The sequence below is a fragment of the Microcebus murinus genome, chromosome 23, assembly GCF_040939455.1.
Source record: "Microcebus murinus isolate Inina chromosome 23, M.murinus_Inina_mat1.0, whole genome shotgun sequence".
NCBI classification, from domain to species: Eukaryota; Metazoa; Chordata; class Mammalia; order Primates; family Cheirogaleidae; genus Microcebus; species Microcebus murinus.
The window spans coordinates 30,279,839-30,297,860 of NC_134126.1; the positions used below are offsets into that span (position 1 = coordinate 30,279,839).

The following is an 18,022-nucleotide window of genomic DNA, read 5'->3' on the forward strand; positions in this document are numbered from 1 at the left end:
CCCCTCCCCCCTTAGCTTCTCCTCCCCCGAGGCTGTTCCCCCCACAGTGGGGGGCGGGTGGCCAGCACTGTGCTCTCCACAAGGGTTCACAGTCTTTTATTAGTCACATGGGCCTCCCTCGGGAGCCAGGGACCCCATCTCCAACAGTGGGGAGAGCCTGGAGTCCCTGTTCACACTCGGAACCCTCAACTTGACCACCACCTCCCCTCCCGCACCCTGCCCCTCTGCAAAGGGGCTCCGGCTTGGCAGGGGGTGGGTCGGTCCTTCCCCCACCCCTAAAGGCCTAGACCCCGTCCGTCCGCAACAGAGCTTCTGAAGCCCCGGGAAACAGATCTGAATGTCCTCTCGGGCCCGGCCCCTGTGCTCGCCCTCCCAGACAGGCAGAACTCCCCCGAGAGTTGGAGTGTCTGGGGTTCTCCTCTCCACGGGCCCGGAAGCAGCAGAGATTGTGTCACCTAGGAGAGTCCAGGCCTGTCACCAGGGCCGGTGGCCCAGATGACAGGTAATTACGCTCCAGGCTCCTCAGGAAGCTCAGGGCCAGAAGGAGGGCTCAGTGCTGCCGCCTGGTGGCTGCCTGAGGCCAGCACCTGCCGCACCACGCTCACTTCCCAAGGGGTCAGAGCCCCCCCACCCCCCGGGGGCCAAGGGCTGATGGGGAATAAAGCAAATGTCAGAAATGATTTCTGGACTCTCCCTTCCCACCTCTCCCAAATACGATCCCGGGCTGCCCAGGGCAGGGAGAGCAAGCACCCTGGCACCCAGCATGGCCTGGGGCACAGAGTCCTCAGCAGTGGGGACTGAGGCTCCCAGACTCCCGCCCCTTAGCTGCTTCTGGCCACCTTCCCCTACAGAACGGGAGAGAAGGCAAGGCCAAGGCAGGCCCCGCTTCCCTCCTTGCCCCCATCTCGGAGGGCATCCCCTCCTCGCCCCCAGCTTGGTCCCCGGGCAGCACCGGCCACACCTAAGACAGGCAGGCTCCCCGCCCTGCGGGGGCCCGAGCACCTTCTCCCAGACTCCGCCTGCCCGGGACCTGCCCAGCCCGGACCTCTGGACTGGCCGTGGGACTCCCCGGGCAGGCGGGGGCTCTAGACACTTTCTCTCGCTGCAGGGCCACGCTGCCCACCTGTGCCCCTGCGGGACCCACAGGTGCAGGGGGCTCAGCTCCCTGTGCAGGGCCCTCGCCCCATGGGCGCCCATCTCTCCAGAGCCTCCCTCGGCCCGCGGCCCAGCGGCCCAGCGGCCCAGCGGCGCAGCCTCAGGGGACACCAGCGGGACAGCAGGCAGGTGAGGCCCCGGCTAGAGCCCCGCCGGGGGGCGGCCGGCAAGCGCACAGGGCAGAGTCTAGTCGTCCGGCCTCTCTTCCGCGAGGTCCCCGTCCCCTGGGGGTGCGGGCTGGCAGCGGAAGTGGTCGTTCCAAATCTTGAGGAAGGTGACCCGGAACTTCTGGATGCGGAAGGCGTAGACGATGGGGTTCATGGCGGAGTTGCCATGCGTGAGGAAGATGGCGATGTAGATGAGGATGCTGGGCTTGTGGCAGGAAGGACAGAAGAGGGTGATGCAGTTCAGGATGTGCAGGGGCAGCCAGCTGAGGGCGAAGAGGAAGAGGATGAGGGCCAGCGACTTGGCGATCTTCAGCTCCTTCCCGTAGTACTTCTGCGGGTCGCCGGAGGAGGCCGACACCTTCTTGTTGAGCTGCTTGCGGATCAGGTAGAAGACTTCCAGGTAGATGAGGACCATGAGCAGCAGCGGGGGCAGCACCCAGACGAAGAAGTTGAAGTAGACCATGTACTCCATGCTGATGACCTTCTCGAACTCGCACTTGATCTCGGGCTCGCCCACGCTGCCGTTGGCCGCCCAGGCCCGCTCCACCTCGCTCAGGTTGTTCCAGCCGAACATGGGCGTGAGGCCCACCACGAAGGACAGGATCCAGCAGCCCGCGATGGCCACCGCCGCCCTCCGCGGGGTCACCACCGTCTTGTACCTGAGGGAGAGGAGGGCAGGGTGTGAGGAGCTGCCCCTCCGAGGCCCGCCCGGCCCCTGGGGGTCTCCACGAGGAGGCACCCCCACCCACCCAGGGCCCAGGGAGCAGAGAGGTGCGTGTGTCTTTTACTCAGGGGCCGAGTCTTCATGATCTAAGATTTAGGGCAGAGCTTGCAATGCGCTGGCTCATTCTCCTGCAGAGGAAGGAAGCCCTGATTAATGATAAAAAATAACAACAGAAAATAGCAAAGGACTTCCTTTAGGTGTTCCGAGAAGATAACCAAAGTAAAAATTGCTTACAAGTGCTCAGCACACCCCCACCCGGGGTTATCTCCTCATTACTTCTAAGGACTGCCCCCCTTTTTTTTCTTTTTTCTTTTTTTTTTTTTTTGGTGAGACAGAGTCTCACTCTGTTGCCCTGGCTAGAGTGCCCTGGCGTCAGCCTAGCTCACAGCAACCTCAGACTCCTGGGCTCAGGCGATCCTCCTGCCACAGCCTCCCGAGTAGCTGGGACTACAGGCATGCGCCACCATGCCCGGCTAATTTTTTCTATTTTTAGTTGTTTGGCTAATTTCTTTCTATTTATAGTAGAGACAGGGTCTCGCTCTTGCTCAGGCTGGTTTCAAATGCCTGTGCTCAAGCGATCCTCCCGCCTCGGCCTCCCAGACTACCAGGATTACAGGCGTGAGCCACCGTGCCCGGCCAGGACTGCCCCTTTGACAGATGAGGAAACTGAGGTTCAGAGTGGTCTCGTGGTCTGCCCGAGGCCACACAGAAGGCGAGAGTGCTGTCCGTGCTTCCTAACACACGTCCACACTGACCAACACAGCCAGGTGATTAACAAAGCACCTCTTCCCCAGGGCGGGCCACCGACACACTGTCATTAAAAAAACCCTTCACCCGACCCCCGTCCCACCCTCCCCTGCCGGGACGTCTCCCACCTCCATCTCCACCTCCCATTCCCCTCCCAGCTGCTGCGCAGTGCTCACCTCCCAAGCCGTGGGGCTCAGGAACCAGCTCTGCACCCCTCGCTAAGTGCGAGGCTCTCAGGAAAGCAGACTAATGCTCACCCAGCGCCTAGTGCGGCTGCGCCCCGCCCGCTCACTGTGCACGCCAGCACGCCTGGGCGCGTGCATTCAGCCCGCTCACTGTGCACGCCAGCACGCCTGGGCGCGTGCATTCAGCCCGCCCACTGTGCACGCCAGCACGCCTGGGCGCGTGCATTCAGCCCGCTCACTGTGCACGCCAGCACGCCTGGGCGCGTGCACTCAGCCCGCCCACTGTGCACGCCAGCACGCCTGGGCGCGTGCATTCAGCCCGCTCACTGTGCACGCCAGCACGCCTGGGCGCGTGCATTCAGCCCGCTCACTGTGCACGCCAGCACGCCTGGGCGCGTGCATTCAGCCTGCTCACTGTGCACGCCAGCACGCCTGGGCGCGTGCATTCAGCAAGCGCTTATCAAGCGCCTGCTGTGCCAGGCACGGCTCTCTGTGCTGAGGACAAGATAAAAGGTCCTTGCCTCTGTGTGTCTCACGTTTTGGATGAACAGACATAACACAGATCACGATATGTCCCTCAAAGGAAATAAATAGGATGATGTCAAGGGACAGAGCTTTCCACCCCTTTTCACACCGTGACACACAAAGAGGAGGAAAACATCTGGGCCTCAAGTGACGGCCCCTCCCCGTCGCGGGGGGATGGGGAGCAGGTTTTAACCTCTCCGGACATCGTCCAACCTCCCTTTACGCCAATCTCGCTGGCAGCCACCGTGTCTGCTGCCCACACGCTGGCCTTGGCTCGAGTGTCAAGGGCTGGGTCCCTCCTAGCTCTGGCCAGTCGGCAGCGGCTGGCCCAGTTGTTATTTTCCATCGCTGTTCTGAGACGGATGGAGCGCCCTGCTGAGCACGTGACAGCGCCCGCCGGGACCCAGCGGGGCGAAGGGGCGGCTGCTGACTGTCTTCTCCTGTCCCGGGCCTGCAGGATCTGCAGCGCTCCCTGCTTGGCGACGCGGCTTAAAGTCCCTGTCGCCCTGGACAACACCTCTCCCAGCCCCCGTGCCATCATCGAGGCCACCTGCTCTGTGGAGGCTATGAGGGCGGGAAGGGGGACGGCTGGGAGGGTGGGAGACACCAGGTCCCCCCCACCCCACCTCATCTAGACGGCAAGCACTAGAAGGGAACTGGGGAACCTCATTCCCCTCTCCTCACCGTTGTTCCACTGAACACCCCAGGACCCAACCCCTTCGAGCAGCACCCCAGCGTCCCTGCCCTGGGGCCGTGGTGCCCCAAGCCACCAGGCGCTTTGAGAGCTGCCCAGCTTACTCCTGCCTCACTGGGGTTTTCTTAGACACAATCCTCGCGCTCTTGCTGTGTGCGAAGGCCATTCCCTCCTCCATGTCCTCAGCAGAACAGCCAGGCCTGCGGCAGCCACCGTGTGATTTGCTAATTAATTCCTCCTCTGTGGACTGAGACCTACCCCAGAGGGCGAGGATGAAATAAGATGGTACACGGTGCAATGCTCTGTGAACTCCCTACCGACATCCCTTTGCCCACGCTCTCGTCCCTCCGGTCCCCTGGACCGACGCACACCTGGGGAGAGGCCAGCAGGTCCGGAAGCTGGGCAAGCACAGCCTAAGCACCCACAGAGCATCTGGCTCAGGGCTCGCTCCTGAGGATCTCAAAGTGTCCCCGCATTCGGTGGAAGAAGTTCTGGGCATGAGACTGTGGGGAAAGACGGAAGGGACGTAGGTCATTCTTTCCAGAAAGAAGGTGGGGAGAGACGCTGTCTGGGCGGAAGGTGGAAGATCGGGCCAGGCCGCAGAGGCTGCAGTGGCAGAAGGGAGGGCTGGCCGGCGTCCTGCCCCCACTGCCCGTCACGTTTGCCATTTACAGAGCCCTTTCTCAGTCCCGTCTCAGGCAATCCCTGCCACCACCTGTGCGGTGAGCGCAGCAGGTAACCGGACCCCCCATTTCACAGATTAGGAACGTCCCTTGCCCGGGTCACCTGACTCCAAGCCCAGCTCCCTGCAGGGCACCAGGCTGGCGGTGGGTCATTTAGACGGGGATGATTGGCAGATTGAGGACATCCCTTGTCTCAGAGCCTTAAAATAGGAACATGCAGGTGCCGTTCAGGAGGGTATCACCTGGAGTGAGCGGGTGACCTCTGGGGCCGCCATCCAGCCTGAGGATTCGGGGGCCTAGCCCCGGACCCAGGTCTGGGCAATAACGGCCTACCGAGGGCCCCAGGTGGGAGAGAGAGAGGAGACAGCTTCCAGCTGGAGAGGTGCCTGCCTCCCCCTCCTCCCTCGCCCTTCCCGACTGCCTGGAGCCCCGGGGTTAAACCTTTCCTGGGGCTCCTCCAGCACCCGGTCCCAGCAGACCCTGCAGCTTAGGGTATCGGTTCCCATCTGTTTTTCTTGCTATTTTCTCCTTGGTGGGAAAGGCTAGACCAGGACCTCGGCCGAGGTGGGGCAGGCTCTCACAGGAAGGGCTGCCTCCCGGGCCGGGGGAGAAGCTCACCTCTCCTTGCACGTGGGAAAGGGACGCAGAGGCTGCAAGTCCTGGGGTGCACATGGGTGGGGGCGTGCGGAATGTCCCTCCCAAGGCAAGGCCTCCCGTCCCCAGGGGCTGTGCCGGGAACTGGCCAGAGATGGCCACTCCCAGGACCGTGCGGTCTGGGACAGACATGGAGAGGAGCAACCGAATGGGGACACTAAAACCCCAAGTGGGGCCCTGTCCACAGGCAGGCAGGGCTGACAGCCCCTTAAAGACATAATTAATGGAGCCACGGGGAGCCCCACCACCCCCGGTACCTCCCCACGGGGCACAAAACCCACCACCAGGGAGACGTGCCTTTGGGTGAAGAGTCGCCCTCCCTGTGCGCTGTTTTGAAAAGCCAAGATAACGCAGACTCCGCAGTGTGAGCTAGTTTATTGGTCAGCACCATCTTGTTGACGAGGACAACACGGAAAGGCTGGGAACCTGGAGCAACGGGCAGCAGAGAGCCCGGGAGGGGAAGGGGTGTTAGCCGAGCCTCTCCGCCCTGCCGAGAGCCGGCCTGGCCGCGCAGAAAGGGTCCCAGGCCACGGCCGCTGCGGAGCACGGCGGTGTGGTTCAGGCATGGAAATGAGGGAAGAAGGTCTGCAAATCCCACATCCAAGTGGGGCAGGGCAGAGGAAGCCACTGCTTCCTCCCAGGACACCCTGGCAGGGCTGCCGCACGAAGGGAGGGAGATTCTGGGAGCTGAGTGAGGCGGGAGCTCAAAAATAATGGTTAACAGGCCGGGCGAGGTGGCTCACGCCTGTAATCCTAGCACTCTGGGAGGCCGAGGCGGGAGGATTGCTCGAGGTCAGGAGTTCAAAACCAGCCTGAGCAAGAGCAAGACCCCTATCTCTACTAAAAATAGAAAGAAATTAATTGGCCAACTAATACATATAGAAAAAATTAGCCGGGCATGGTGGTGCATGCCTATAGTCCCAGCTACTCGGGAGGCTGAGGCAGGAGGATCGCTTGAGCCCAGGAGTTTGAGGTTGCTGTGAGCTAGGCTGACGCCAAGGCACTCACTCTAGTCTGGGCAACAAAGCGAGACTCTGTCTAAAAAGAAATAAAAAAATAAAGGTTAACTGATGGATGATAATAACACCAGCGATGCAGACAGGAGCTAACCTTGACTTCTGTGTGCGGGGCCCTGACCTTGCAGACACGATTCCACTCCCGCCTTAGCACAACCCGCGAGCTCAGTACCACAGGCTGAGCATCCCCAATCCAAACATCCAAAACTCGAAATGCTCCAAAACCTGAAACTTTTTGAGCACCGACACGATGCTCAAAGCAAACGCTCGCTGGAGCATTCCAGATTCCAGGCTTTTTGGATTAGGAATGCCTGACTGTCGAGGATAATGCAAATATTCCAAAATGTAAAAAAAATCCAAAATCTGAAACACTTCTGGTCCCAAGCAGAATTTTGCATAAGGGAATCTCACCCCTTATTCTTGTTCCCGCCCCCTGTTTGCAGTACCTGACACTCAGAGAAATTAACACACATAGGCAAGGCCACGCAGCCAGGAAAAAGCAGCTACAGAATTCCTAAGACTGAAATAGGTCCAAGTCCAAAGCCCGTACCGGTCTCAGCTCTGCCACTCCGGGAGATGGAGGACGACGGAGGTCGGGAGGGGTGAAGCCTGGAGGGGTGAAGCCTGGAGGGGAGGAAGGGAGCTATGGCCTGGCCCCAGGTCGCCTGCTCTGGGAGATCTCCCCGGACCCCGGAGCACTGAGGATGCCGTCAGGCCTTGCCTGGGAGCCTCACTCATCCCCCGAAGTCTGGCCGAGATCTCCGTGAGCCCCCAGAATGACCTGTCCCTGTGATGTGTCACCTAGAATGTAGGCGGCTGTCCTGTTCCTGCTGGGGCAACCAGGCAGTGAGACCCTCCCTGTCGTTTATTAGACATATTCACTGAGCACATTTCTGGTGCCAGGTTCGGGAACGTAGAAGAGAACAGGCTGCCGTGAAAGCGCATTCTATAGGCAGAGAGGCGGGGCAATAGATACGCAAACAGATAAACCTGATCGTTTTGGAGAATGAAAGGACCTATCAAGTGAATTCGGCAGGACACCCTGAGAGCGAGTGACTGGGCAGGGTGGCCTGTCTGAGGACGAGATGATGGGCTGAGAGCCAAATGATCACCAGAGAGCCAGAGAGGCGAGGATCTGGGGCACAGCCTTGCAGGCGGAAGGTGGCACCAGGGAACGGTGCTGAGGCCGGAGTGGGTCTAGGGGGCAGAAAGAGGGCGGGTGCGGAGGAGCCTCAGGACCGGGGCAAGAGAGAGGCCAGCTCAGTGTGCGACCTGGCCAGGGACGGTCCCCTGGGGCTGAGAGGGCCACTGCAAACCCTCTGGGCTTTGTTCTCAGTGCAGGGTGAAGCCATTTTAAGCAAAGGAAAAACATCATCCAATGTCTGTTTTTAAAAGATAGCTCCGGCTGCTGCGCGGAGAAGGTGCTGCGGCAGGGGACGGGGGTGAGCACGAACAGCAGCCGGAGGCTGTTTCACCATCCAGGCGGGCGAGATGGGGGGACGGGGGGGGGCTCTGTAGTCGGTGGCAGTGGAATTGAGGAGAAGCATATGGCTTTGAGATGCATTTGGGAACAGGGCCAGCAGGACCTGCTGCTAAGTTTGGCTGTTGCTATGGTTTGAATGTGTCCCCCAGAGCTCATGTGCTGGAAACCTAATCTCCAGTGCAACGGCGCTGGGAGGTGGGACCTTGAAGGGGTGATCAGGTCATGCGGCTCTGTCCTCGAGAATGGGTTAGCGCGGTTGTCTCGGAGCGGGGCCCTTAGAAAGGACGGGCTCAGCCCCTTTCCCTGTCTCTCCCCCGCCCACGTGATGCCCCCCGTCACACAGCCTGGCAGCAAGAAGGTCCTCACCGGATGCCGCCCCCAGTCTCGGACGCCCCCTGCCTCCGGAGCTGTGAGCCAAATACACTTCTGCGCATTGTCAACCACCCCGTCTCTGCTCTCCTGTCACAGCAGCGTGAAACAGACGGAGGCGGGTGTCCAGGTAAGAGTGAGGGTCGTCAAGGTGATGCCCAGGTTTTTATCCTGGCCACTGGGCAGAGGCGGTGCCCTTCCCTGAGTCTCTTTGACACCTCTGTCCCTTACCCCGAGCCCCACGCCACTCGCCCAAGAACGCCACACATCATGCTACCGGACATGCCGTGTGTGCACGTGTGGGCGCCCTCCCGCCTCGGGGCATTCCCACTCCCTGCTCATCTCCCGAAATGCCTGGGAAGGCTCACCCCACCCCCACCCCCATCCAGGTCTCAGCTCAGATGGCGCCTCCCCAAAGAAGACTCCTGACCGCCCTGGAAAACAGTCTCCATCACTCTTACACTCTGTACGCTCTTGCTATGTTTAGTGTCCCTGAGAGAGCTTTATCACGTCCTGACCTTTTCTCTCCCTCCCACTCCCTCTCTCTCTCTCCCCCCCCTCTCTCCCTCTCTCTCTCCCTCTCTCTCTCTCTCTATATATATATATATATATGTTTATTGATGTACTATTTGTTTCTCTCCAGTATAGTGTAAGGTCCATTAGGACAGAGTCTTTATTTTGCATGCTCACCACTGCACCCCCAGTCCCCAAAACAGTGCTCAGTGACTATTTGCTGAGTAAATGAATAAATACATGTAAAAAAGGATGAACCAATTCATGTATCGTATCCACTTATTCAGAAATGACTAATTGAGGACCTGCCACATGAGTGCATCCCGGGGAGCAGGAGCAGGGATTAAATGGCGGGTGTTCAATTAGAGAGGTCGGATTAGAAAGGCCTGGCTAGACCGGAGGCAATTACAGTGCCCTGGACGAGGACGGCCATGCCTTGCTCCATGGCCCACTGTGCTGGTAGCTGCTGGGGACCTGCCGCTGAATCACAGGCTGCTATGACAGGGGCCTCGTATGAAAGGTATGAGCCGGTGCCGCCGGGCCCCCAGCCAGCCAGCAACATGTCCCCGGCCGTGCCGGGCCCCAGCGGCGCCCCAGCACACCGTGAGGCCCGCAGAGGCCCCCCTGGCCAGCACGGCCTGCCCGGAGTCTTCCAGCCTGCAGCCCGGAGAAGGGTGTCGCCTTCCCGTACTAACTCCCAGCAGGAGTCACGGGAGCGCCCGAGCTCCTCATGGCTCCTTTGCCTGGTGAGCGGCCCCTTCACGGATGAGATCACTTCCGGCTGGAGGCCAGCTGTGCACGGAGGGGCGGCCTCTCCCCGCCTAGAGCCCAGAGGAAGGCTCTGCCTGGACACCGCTGGGGACTGAGTTTTAGGCCGACACTACGCACATGAACACACACATGCACATGCCTGTCCCCCGCTTCCCCTCCCCGCACTGCCCTGCTCGGTTTCTCGGTGGCGCGGGCCCCGCAGACGCCATTTCCCCGGCTCCTGGGTCACTTGGCTCCGTGGGAAATACTGAAGTGCTGGAGGGCTGGAAAGAGGCGGAGAGCTGTCCCCATCTCTACCCCTGACGGTCTCAGGCCATGGTCACGTCTCCTCCCTGGCTCTACCTGGGCCCTGCTTCCACCAGCCCCGGGGCTCTGGGACCCCATTTTCTCCCTCTGCCCTCCAGCAGCCAGGCGGCTTCCTGTTTTGCTATAATCTCTGGGTGACCTCGCTCTCCCCTGTTTGGCGTCTGGGCTGCCTCATCGCCAATCCCCGGCACTGAAGCCTCCGCTGTAAACGCCTACGAAGACTCCTGCGTCCCTGGGCAGACCCAGGAGGTCGCAGCAGGAAGAACGGAGCATGTTTATCCCAAGGAACTCCCTGCCAGAGTCTGAGCAAACGGGCCGGACTCTCAAACACGTGTTGACTCAGAAGCAGCGAGAGAGAACCACGTGGTGGGCTGGAAAATGTTAAGCGTGGCTCAGTTTGAGGGCAGGGTGACAAAGTATCCTGTCAACTGCTGAGACTGGGGCAGGGTCCTCTGCCCTGGTGTCCCTGTCTCCCATCACCTGCTGTCACTGAGGTGCTGGGCAGGGGTGTGGGGCCGGATGGTCGGCGTCTCTCTGCAGTTCTGCAGTTTGAGTGGCCGGGACCGAATCCTCCATGCTCCCGGCCCTCCCTTTGGCCGAGGAGCAGTGACATTTCATAGCTTTGGTCCCCTCCTTCCTGCTTCCCTTCTTATCAAAGATCTCAGCCACTTGAAACTGGAAACTTGGATCTCCAGACCAGGGAAGTAGGGCTTTCAGACTATTAAACTACTTCCTGCAGAGAAATTCTTCCTCCCAAAGGAGAGCAGGAAACCAGATACAATCAAAAGGCGCTGGGCACACTCCGGGGGCCAAATACTTAGCAGTAACATTGCCCAGGGGAGTCTGGTGTGGGCCGGGGAGGGGGCAGGATGTCTGGGGACCTAAGAATCCTGCCTTGAATCCTGCTCTCTCGGGCCCTGTGGAGTCACCTGCCATCTGGAGCATTGGGGCCCACCAGTCACCAAAAGTGGGGCTCAGGCCGACACCCCCAGGCCAGCACGCAGGGCTACAGAGAGGAGGGGCATGAGCTCTGAGCGCCTCTGCCGCAGACAGCTGGATAAATTGATTAGGTCATTAGCGTAATGGGCCTTGGAAAGGGCTCCTGGTCACTCACTGAGGACAAATAACTCCAGCCTGGTGGGAAGACAATTAGGCTCGTGTGTGACTCAGTCACACCCCCGTTCTGAGCAGCCTCCCCCACTGTTCCTCCTGCAGATTCAGGGCCTGTCCCCGGGCACGGGGTGTGAGCAGAGACACAGCTCCTGCCCTAAGGGAACTCTCCGTCTGCAGACAGGCCCAGCCACCAGCAAAGAGTCCCCCACAGACACAAAGGCCACGCGACGGTGACGTCACAAGCTCCACAGCAGACGGCGTGCCTCGTCTCCTCCCTGGTGGCTTTGCTCAGTGCTTCCCATCCTCTGGAGGCGGCAGGGGGAGGGGTGCAGGGGGTGGGGTGCAGGGGGTAGGGTGCAGGGGGAGGGGTGCAGGGGATGGGGTGCAGGGGGAGGGGTGCAGGGGGTGGGGTGCAGGGGGTGGGGTACAGGGGGAGGGGTGCAGGGGATGGGGTGCAGGGGGAGGGGTGCAGGGGATGGGGTGCAGGGGTGGGGTGCAGGGGGTGGGGTGCAGGGGGAGGGGTGCAGGGGATGGGGTGCAGGGGGTGGGGTGCAGGGGGATGGTCTTTGATTCGGGGTGGGGGCGTATTTTCAAAGTGTGTTTGCCCACGATCCCCATCCCTTACCCCCAGCCCGGGCATATCAGGGTGAGCCTGCACAGGTGACAGCTGGCCCTCAGCGATTTTGAGGTGCAGCCACCTCCCCCCACCCCGAGGCCAGGTGCAGCCTCACATCGCAGACAGGGGTGGTCCTTGACGGGAGCTGGACCCAGGCCTCAGCATTCCCAGCGACTTCCTGCTCCGAGGTCTGATTCTCTGCAGCTTCGCCGGGATGGCGAAAGGACCAAGGCCTGTCAGCCCCACCTGCCGTGGGTGACTGTTTCTGACTCATCCAGTGGGAGAGGAAAAAACCGTCCCATCTGCATCAGACTTAATGGCCTGTGAGTGGCTGGTGCAGTGAGGCCTCACCGGGATGCCCCCCGGCAAAGGGGGCAAAATTCCTCTTCCAGCGGGGTGGAAAGGCCTGCCGTCGCGGGGGCAGGGAGGGCTCATTCGGGTTCCCATCGCCTGCCCTTTGGGCCTTTGCAGAGAATCCTCCAGCCCCACTGGCACCTGCGCAGGGCCAGGGCAGGAGGGAGCCGGAGAGCCGCAGAACTGAGCAGGCTTGGGAGAGCACAGGGAGCCAGGAGGGCGGACCCCAGACAAGGCCAGCACCCCTAAGGAACACCTCGTTGTGGCCAGTTCTGGCGCAGGCTCTGCCAGGAGCAAGCTGGCCTTGGATGAGACCCTTCCCCTCCTGGGGCGTCCCTGTCCCTGTCTGGATGATAAGGGATTCATCCAGAGATGTTTTTCAAGCTCTGGAAGGTCATGGTTCCCTTCCTCCGGAATGTGACAGATCATCCTCCGTGGAGAGCTGAGCTCAGTGTTAGCAGAAGGGGGGAGGGGGGAACCTTGGGGGGAGGGGCGAGGGGGAGGGGCACACAGAGCTCCCAGGAAGGCAGCCCCCGATTTAAGGATTCCACCCTCTAGCTCTGCACCCCTCAGAGAGGAAGATGGGGAGCAAGACACAATGTGAAGAGAAAGAAATATTTGCTGAGTGAGCAAACTAAGGAATGAGTGAGTGAGTGAAAGAGGTGTGCATGGAGTAAGATCCCAGCTCAAACCTCGGCTCCACCCGCTTGCAGCTGGTGGCCCTGAGCGAGGAGCCACCCTGGAGTAGCCACCCTGGAGCCCCGCTTCTGCGCTGGACACAGCGAGCCGAGGAGGCGGGCGCAGCGGGCTCACGGAGCGTGGGGCTGGCGCGCTACCTGGGCCTTCGGTAAACACCTGCATGGGCACCCATTCCTGTCCCTAGCAGGATACCTGATTCTATCGAAAACACAGTCAGCCCTGGAGGAAACACAAAACAGTTGCAGGGCCATAGGAAAACATAAAGTTACTTCTGTTTCGCCTTAGAAAGCTGGTCACTCGGCTTTCCTTCCTTTCTAGCTTGTACTCAGCCCTCTCGCCTAACGCCACCTTGGTGCAGGACGGGTCTGTGTTCCCTGGCCTGTCTGAGTCCGGCGGGGGAGTGGGAAGGGTTTGGGAACCTGCTCAGCCAGCACTAAGCCCTGCACAGGCCCTGGAGAAGCCACCACCTGGGTAACCCAGTGAAGCTCCTTTGAGGAAGTGGCCGGCGTGGGTACTGGGGGTGGGGGAGGTGGACCCTGGGTGGGGGGCACCATACCCTTTCTCCCAGCTCCCTTCCATGTCTGGCACCGTGGGCTGGGGGCATCTGCTGCAGGCCTGTCCACCAAGGGACCGTAATCCCACCCGCTGCGGAGACACCATGCGGACTCCAGATCAGCCCGAAGGCAGCGGCTGGGGTTGGGACCAGGTGGATAGGACCCAGCGGGTCAGATGTCCGCAGAGAGCCTGGAGTCACAAGAGGAGGTCCCAGAGCGTCCTGGCCGGGGAGACAGGGACGCTGTGCTCTGAGGAGGCGACTGCTCTCACGAGGCCTGGCCCTTTCTCTACTCTCACTGCCTGGGCCTCGGGGCTCCCTAAAGCTCACAGCATCTCGCCCCTGCCCTGGAAAAGATTCAGCCGATGGCAGGATGTGGGAGGAGGACAGAGGGGACAGCTCTCCACCCTGGAAATCTTTCCAGAGGCAGAGTCCACCCCCACCCTCAGTCCTGCCTTCCATAGCTCGTACTTCTACATCAGAAAGTTCTTCCCAGAGTCTAACTTCAGTCTCTCCCGATGCACCAGAACCAAGGAGACACTGCTCTTGGGACCTGGAAGAAGTGTCATCATATCGTCCCAGGCTCTGGCTTTTCTCCCCCACCCCCATCCAGGTCAGTGGGGTTTGGAGCTCAAATAACAGCAGTAAGAACCCCCCACCCCAGCCAGTTACAACCCAGCCCCTGACAGTTTCTCCTTGTCTCAGCTTGGTGTCTCCTGATTCCTCCTTTGCCCCGGTCAGCAGAGCCCTGTGCCCAGCCCCCGCAGATGAGGGCCTGGCCTTCTGGAGAACCCTCAAGCTTTCCATCTGAAGGTCCTGCCTCAACCACCCAGTCCCAGCGTCTCAGGCCTCTTAATTAGGTGGTTCTAGCAAGAGTCACACTGCCTCCAGCCACACTGCCTCCTGCTGCAAGACCAGCCCCCCTCCTCGCTGCCAGGCCTGGGCGGAGGTGGGGAACAGCCCGTTCTCCTCCAGGAGCTGGCCTGTGTCCCTGTCATTCGTGCAAGGAGAATGGAGCGGCATGTAGCTGCTGGCAGTGTCCCAGGGCAGGGGCCTGGCAGGCCGCTTCTCGGAGGGTTGATCAATAAACTCATTTTCAGTCACTTCTTCCACTTCTGCAAAGCCCTATAAATCCCTCCCATCAGCCGCGACCCTGGATGGGGGAAGTCACATTATGATGTGTGCGGGGGAGGAAGAAGTTTATTCAATCAAAGTGGTTTTTTTTTTTTTTTTTTCCCATCTACCATTCACGAAACCATCAAAGAGCTATGCTCAGAGCTGGAAAAAGAAAACGCAGGCAGCCAGCAGCAGTGGGCCTCAGGGAATTGCACCAGGCCAGAAGCAGGTAGGACGAGCACCGCAGCCATGGGTGGGGGGACAGACACAAGAGCGGCAGCCGCAGGGACACCTGGGGCGGAGGGCACCTGAGCCGCTTCCCTCCCCCAGCTGATAGAAACACTCACAATCTGGGCCATTTGCAAGGTGCAACCCAGGGCCTCCAGCTCTCAGGTCCTACAAAGGCCTGACCACCCACACCCCTCCCTCCCCTCCCGACCTCCACGCCGGGAGGCCAGGCTCAGGGCAAAAAAACAGGCCTTTGATAGGCGTTAGAGGCCAGGATTCGAATCAGACTCAAACCTGCCATGCCAGTGAGTCGCATCACCTCTCAGAACCTTAGTCTCTCCATCTGCGCGTGGAGCTGACATCTCCCCAGCCCACCTTCCCGGGATTCCAGAGTTCCCATTTGGCATGGAGCTTCACACACAGTCTCTCCTGTGTGTCCTTCAACAACCATGCTGGGAGGACGGTGTCCACCTGCACAGGTGAGCCTGGGTGACTTGCCCAAGGCCATACGGCTAGCAACTGGGATTGGAACTGCAACCCGAGCCGGCTCCTCCAAAGCTGGTATTTTGTTTGTTTGTTTGTTTGTTTATCTGTTTCCTGGGATTTAAAAACATATTTATTTTATTTTAATCGGCAAGTAATAATCACTGTGTAAATTTATGGAACACAGTGCGATGCTTCGATACCACGTACACATTGCGGACTGAGCAAATCCAGCTTTCAAAGTTGCTGCGAGGGTGGATTTTAAAGCTGGCGTTTTGTGTTTCCTGCACTGACTTCCCCAGGAGGCTGGGAGGAATTTGAGGACTTACCTACCCCTGCGTCCCTTACTGTCTGAGCTTCCCAAACCGTCAGGTGCACGTGAGTCACCTGGTGTCCTTTTAAATCACAGATGATGAGTCAGCACGCCTGGGCGGGCCTGAGACTCTGCATGTCTGGCAAGCTCCCAGCCATGCCACCGCTGCAGGTCCCTCTCCAAGCTTTGAGCTGCAGGGCCCACTGGCTGTCAGCCTAATACCTGGCACCCAAGTAGTTCTCCCCGCTCTTGTCTGGGGAAGAGGTTGCCTGAGGAAGCCCAGAAAAAGAAAGGCTTTGTCTTGGGTGGTGCAGGAAACAGAACACAAAGCCCTGCGTTCAATCACGGATCCACCAGTGTGACCAGCTTCTCTTAACGGATAGTCACCTCCCCCACGTGGGGAGAGAAAAGGCCGGGAACCAGGATGTGAGAAGAGAGGGGGCAAGAGGCTCCCTACGTCAGCAAGACGATAGTTTGGCACGGCGCAGCACGCCCGGCTCAGCACTTCCAAACCAGTGATCCGATCCATGCACACGGCAGCTTGTGAACCTGGAAGAGCAGGTTCCGTTGTTGCCACTTTACAGGTGGGGAAACTGAGGCCCAGGGAAGTCCATTGAGTGCCCAAAGCTACAGTTTGGCGGGTTAATGTTTGAGCTGAGACAGAACCTAGTCTCCTCTGCCTCTGGGCCCCGTGCCCTGTGCAGGGAGCACTCCGCCTGTAGGAACTGAGGCAGAGAGGGACTTTCTGGGCCCCTCGCAGCACCCCGCCCCAGCACCCTGCCCGAGGCCTGCGTCTCGGCCCACCTCCACCACTCCCACCTCCGAGGACCGCGTGGGATTATTTCTGCTACCGTGATGCTAGCAACACCTCCCGATTTAGCTTCCCTGCGCTTGTGACTGAGGGAGCCGTGCAAATGAGCGCATGCGGGCTCCGGGCTGCAGGGGCAGGCGGGGCCTGGAAGAACCCAGGCGGGAGCCAGGCCAGGCCCCTGCCCACCGGCCGTCTCCAACCCAGAAGCCTCAGCCCTCCCAGCTCGGCCGGTGCGAGTTCTCTTGTTACCTGCAAGATCTTGTAGCATGTGTCCCCCGAGCTGTGACTCTTCACTCTGAAAATCCCAGAGGACAGTGGCGCGGAGAATGGACTGTGCCACAAATGGCATTCACTTTGGTATCTGGCAAACTCGTATTCAAGTCCCGGTTTTGCAACTGGCTAGCTGGGCAATGACTTTCAAGATACCTAACTTCCCTGTTCCCCATGTGTTTGTAAAGTGGGGTTGATTCCAGCCTTGCAGGACTAAATAAAATCAAATACGCTACCACGGAGGCCACCCAGTGCCGCCCCTGACGGTGCGGAGACACTCACCCTGTGGGCACCCCTCCCCCACCAGGCTGCAGGTCTTCCCTCCCCGGGGCCTTCTGGGGCCAGGCAGCCCCTGGGCTCCCAGCGGAGCTGGAACGAGGGGAGGTGCGCCCCGGGCGTTCCAGAGGCACAGGCCCCAGGTGCTGTGCCAGACCGCGGGGGACTCCCCCACCTGTGCGCAGCCTGCACCCGCCTCCCAGTGCCCCACGGCCACTTCCCCAAGGCCCCGCCCGCCAGCTTCAGCCCGCGACATGCTGATAAAGGAAGTCCTCGAGCCACAGTGTCCACCCCAAGCCGGCAGAGACAGACAGACACGCACGCCACTCTCCGGCCATCCTGCACCCCCCCCCAAACAGCAGGAACGAGGGGGGACGAGCCCCGCGACACTGGACAGAGACGTCGGGCCGCACATCTGTTTTCACGTGCAGTTCTCGCGGGAGGTGCGTGTTATCATTTCCACCGCACAGATGGAGAAACAGGCTCAGGGGATGGCCGGGGCACAGAGCAAGCAAGCGGCAGAGCTGGGACTGGGAGACCAGGGCGACTGCGCAGCCCAGGCTGCGTCCCGCCAGCCCTCCCTCCCTCAGGAAGCCCTCCAGGCTCTGTGCCTCTTGGCACCCACCACTGCCATCAGACCCTGGGCGGGCACTCACGGGTCCCTTGCAGGCAACGGCCCTGAGAAGTCAGGCGGGGACCCCTGCGGAGGATGCGGTCACAGCGGGGAGGAGGCACATGGCAGCCCCAGCTGGAGCTCGGCCTCCTGCTCCCCAGCCCCAGGTCTCCTCTGTGCCAGGCAGACTGGGGGGACCCGCTCTCTCCCAGTCACCCCTGGCTTGGGGTGTTGGGGGGGCTCCCCTGTCCTTGCCTGTCCTCAAGGGTATACCCCGCTTTCTCTTCAAGCCTCGCCTGGGGACTGAGTCTAAACTCCCGCCCACACGGCACAGGGAGCCGAGCCCGGGCTGGCGCGGCGGGGGCCAACAGCGGCTGGACACGCAGGCTGGTCCCGCACCCCAGGACAGGGGCGGTGCCAGGGCCACCACCCGCTACCCCCTCGCACAGGAGTTGAGTGGGACTCGGTGTCTCCTCCCACAGCCGAGGCCGCACGGGCAGGGAGTGGAGGTTCTCTGGGCCCCCCTCTTCCTGCCGGGGCACCCCCAGCACGCACCCCCAGAGCCAGCTCACCCTGAACAGCGAG

General features: G+C 60.6%; 1 protein-coding gene across 4 annotated transcripts in view; it reads right to left on the minus strand.

The window, feature by feature from the left end:
- Positions 1-30: 30 nt before the first annotated feature.
- ADORA1 (adenosine A1 receptor) overlaps positions 31-18,022 on the minus strand; it is a 34,368-nt gene continuing 16,376 nt past the window's right edge. For 3 of the 4 annotated variants that reach the window (XM_075996941.1, XM_012758701.2, XM_075996940.1), the window contains one exon: positions 31-1,981. In XM_075996941.1, coding sequence (XP_075853056.1) covers positions 1,342-1,981 — 640 coding nt within the window. In that variant the 3' untranslated portion in view covers positions 31-1,341. The remainder of the gene's footprint in view (positions 1,982-18,022) is intronic. The other variant, XM_075996939.1, reaches the window with a different exon arrangement.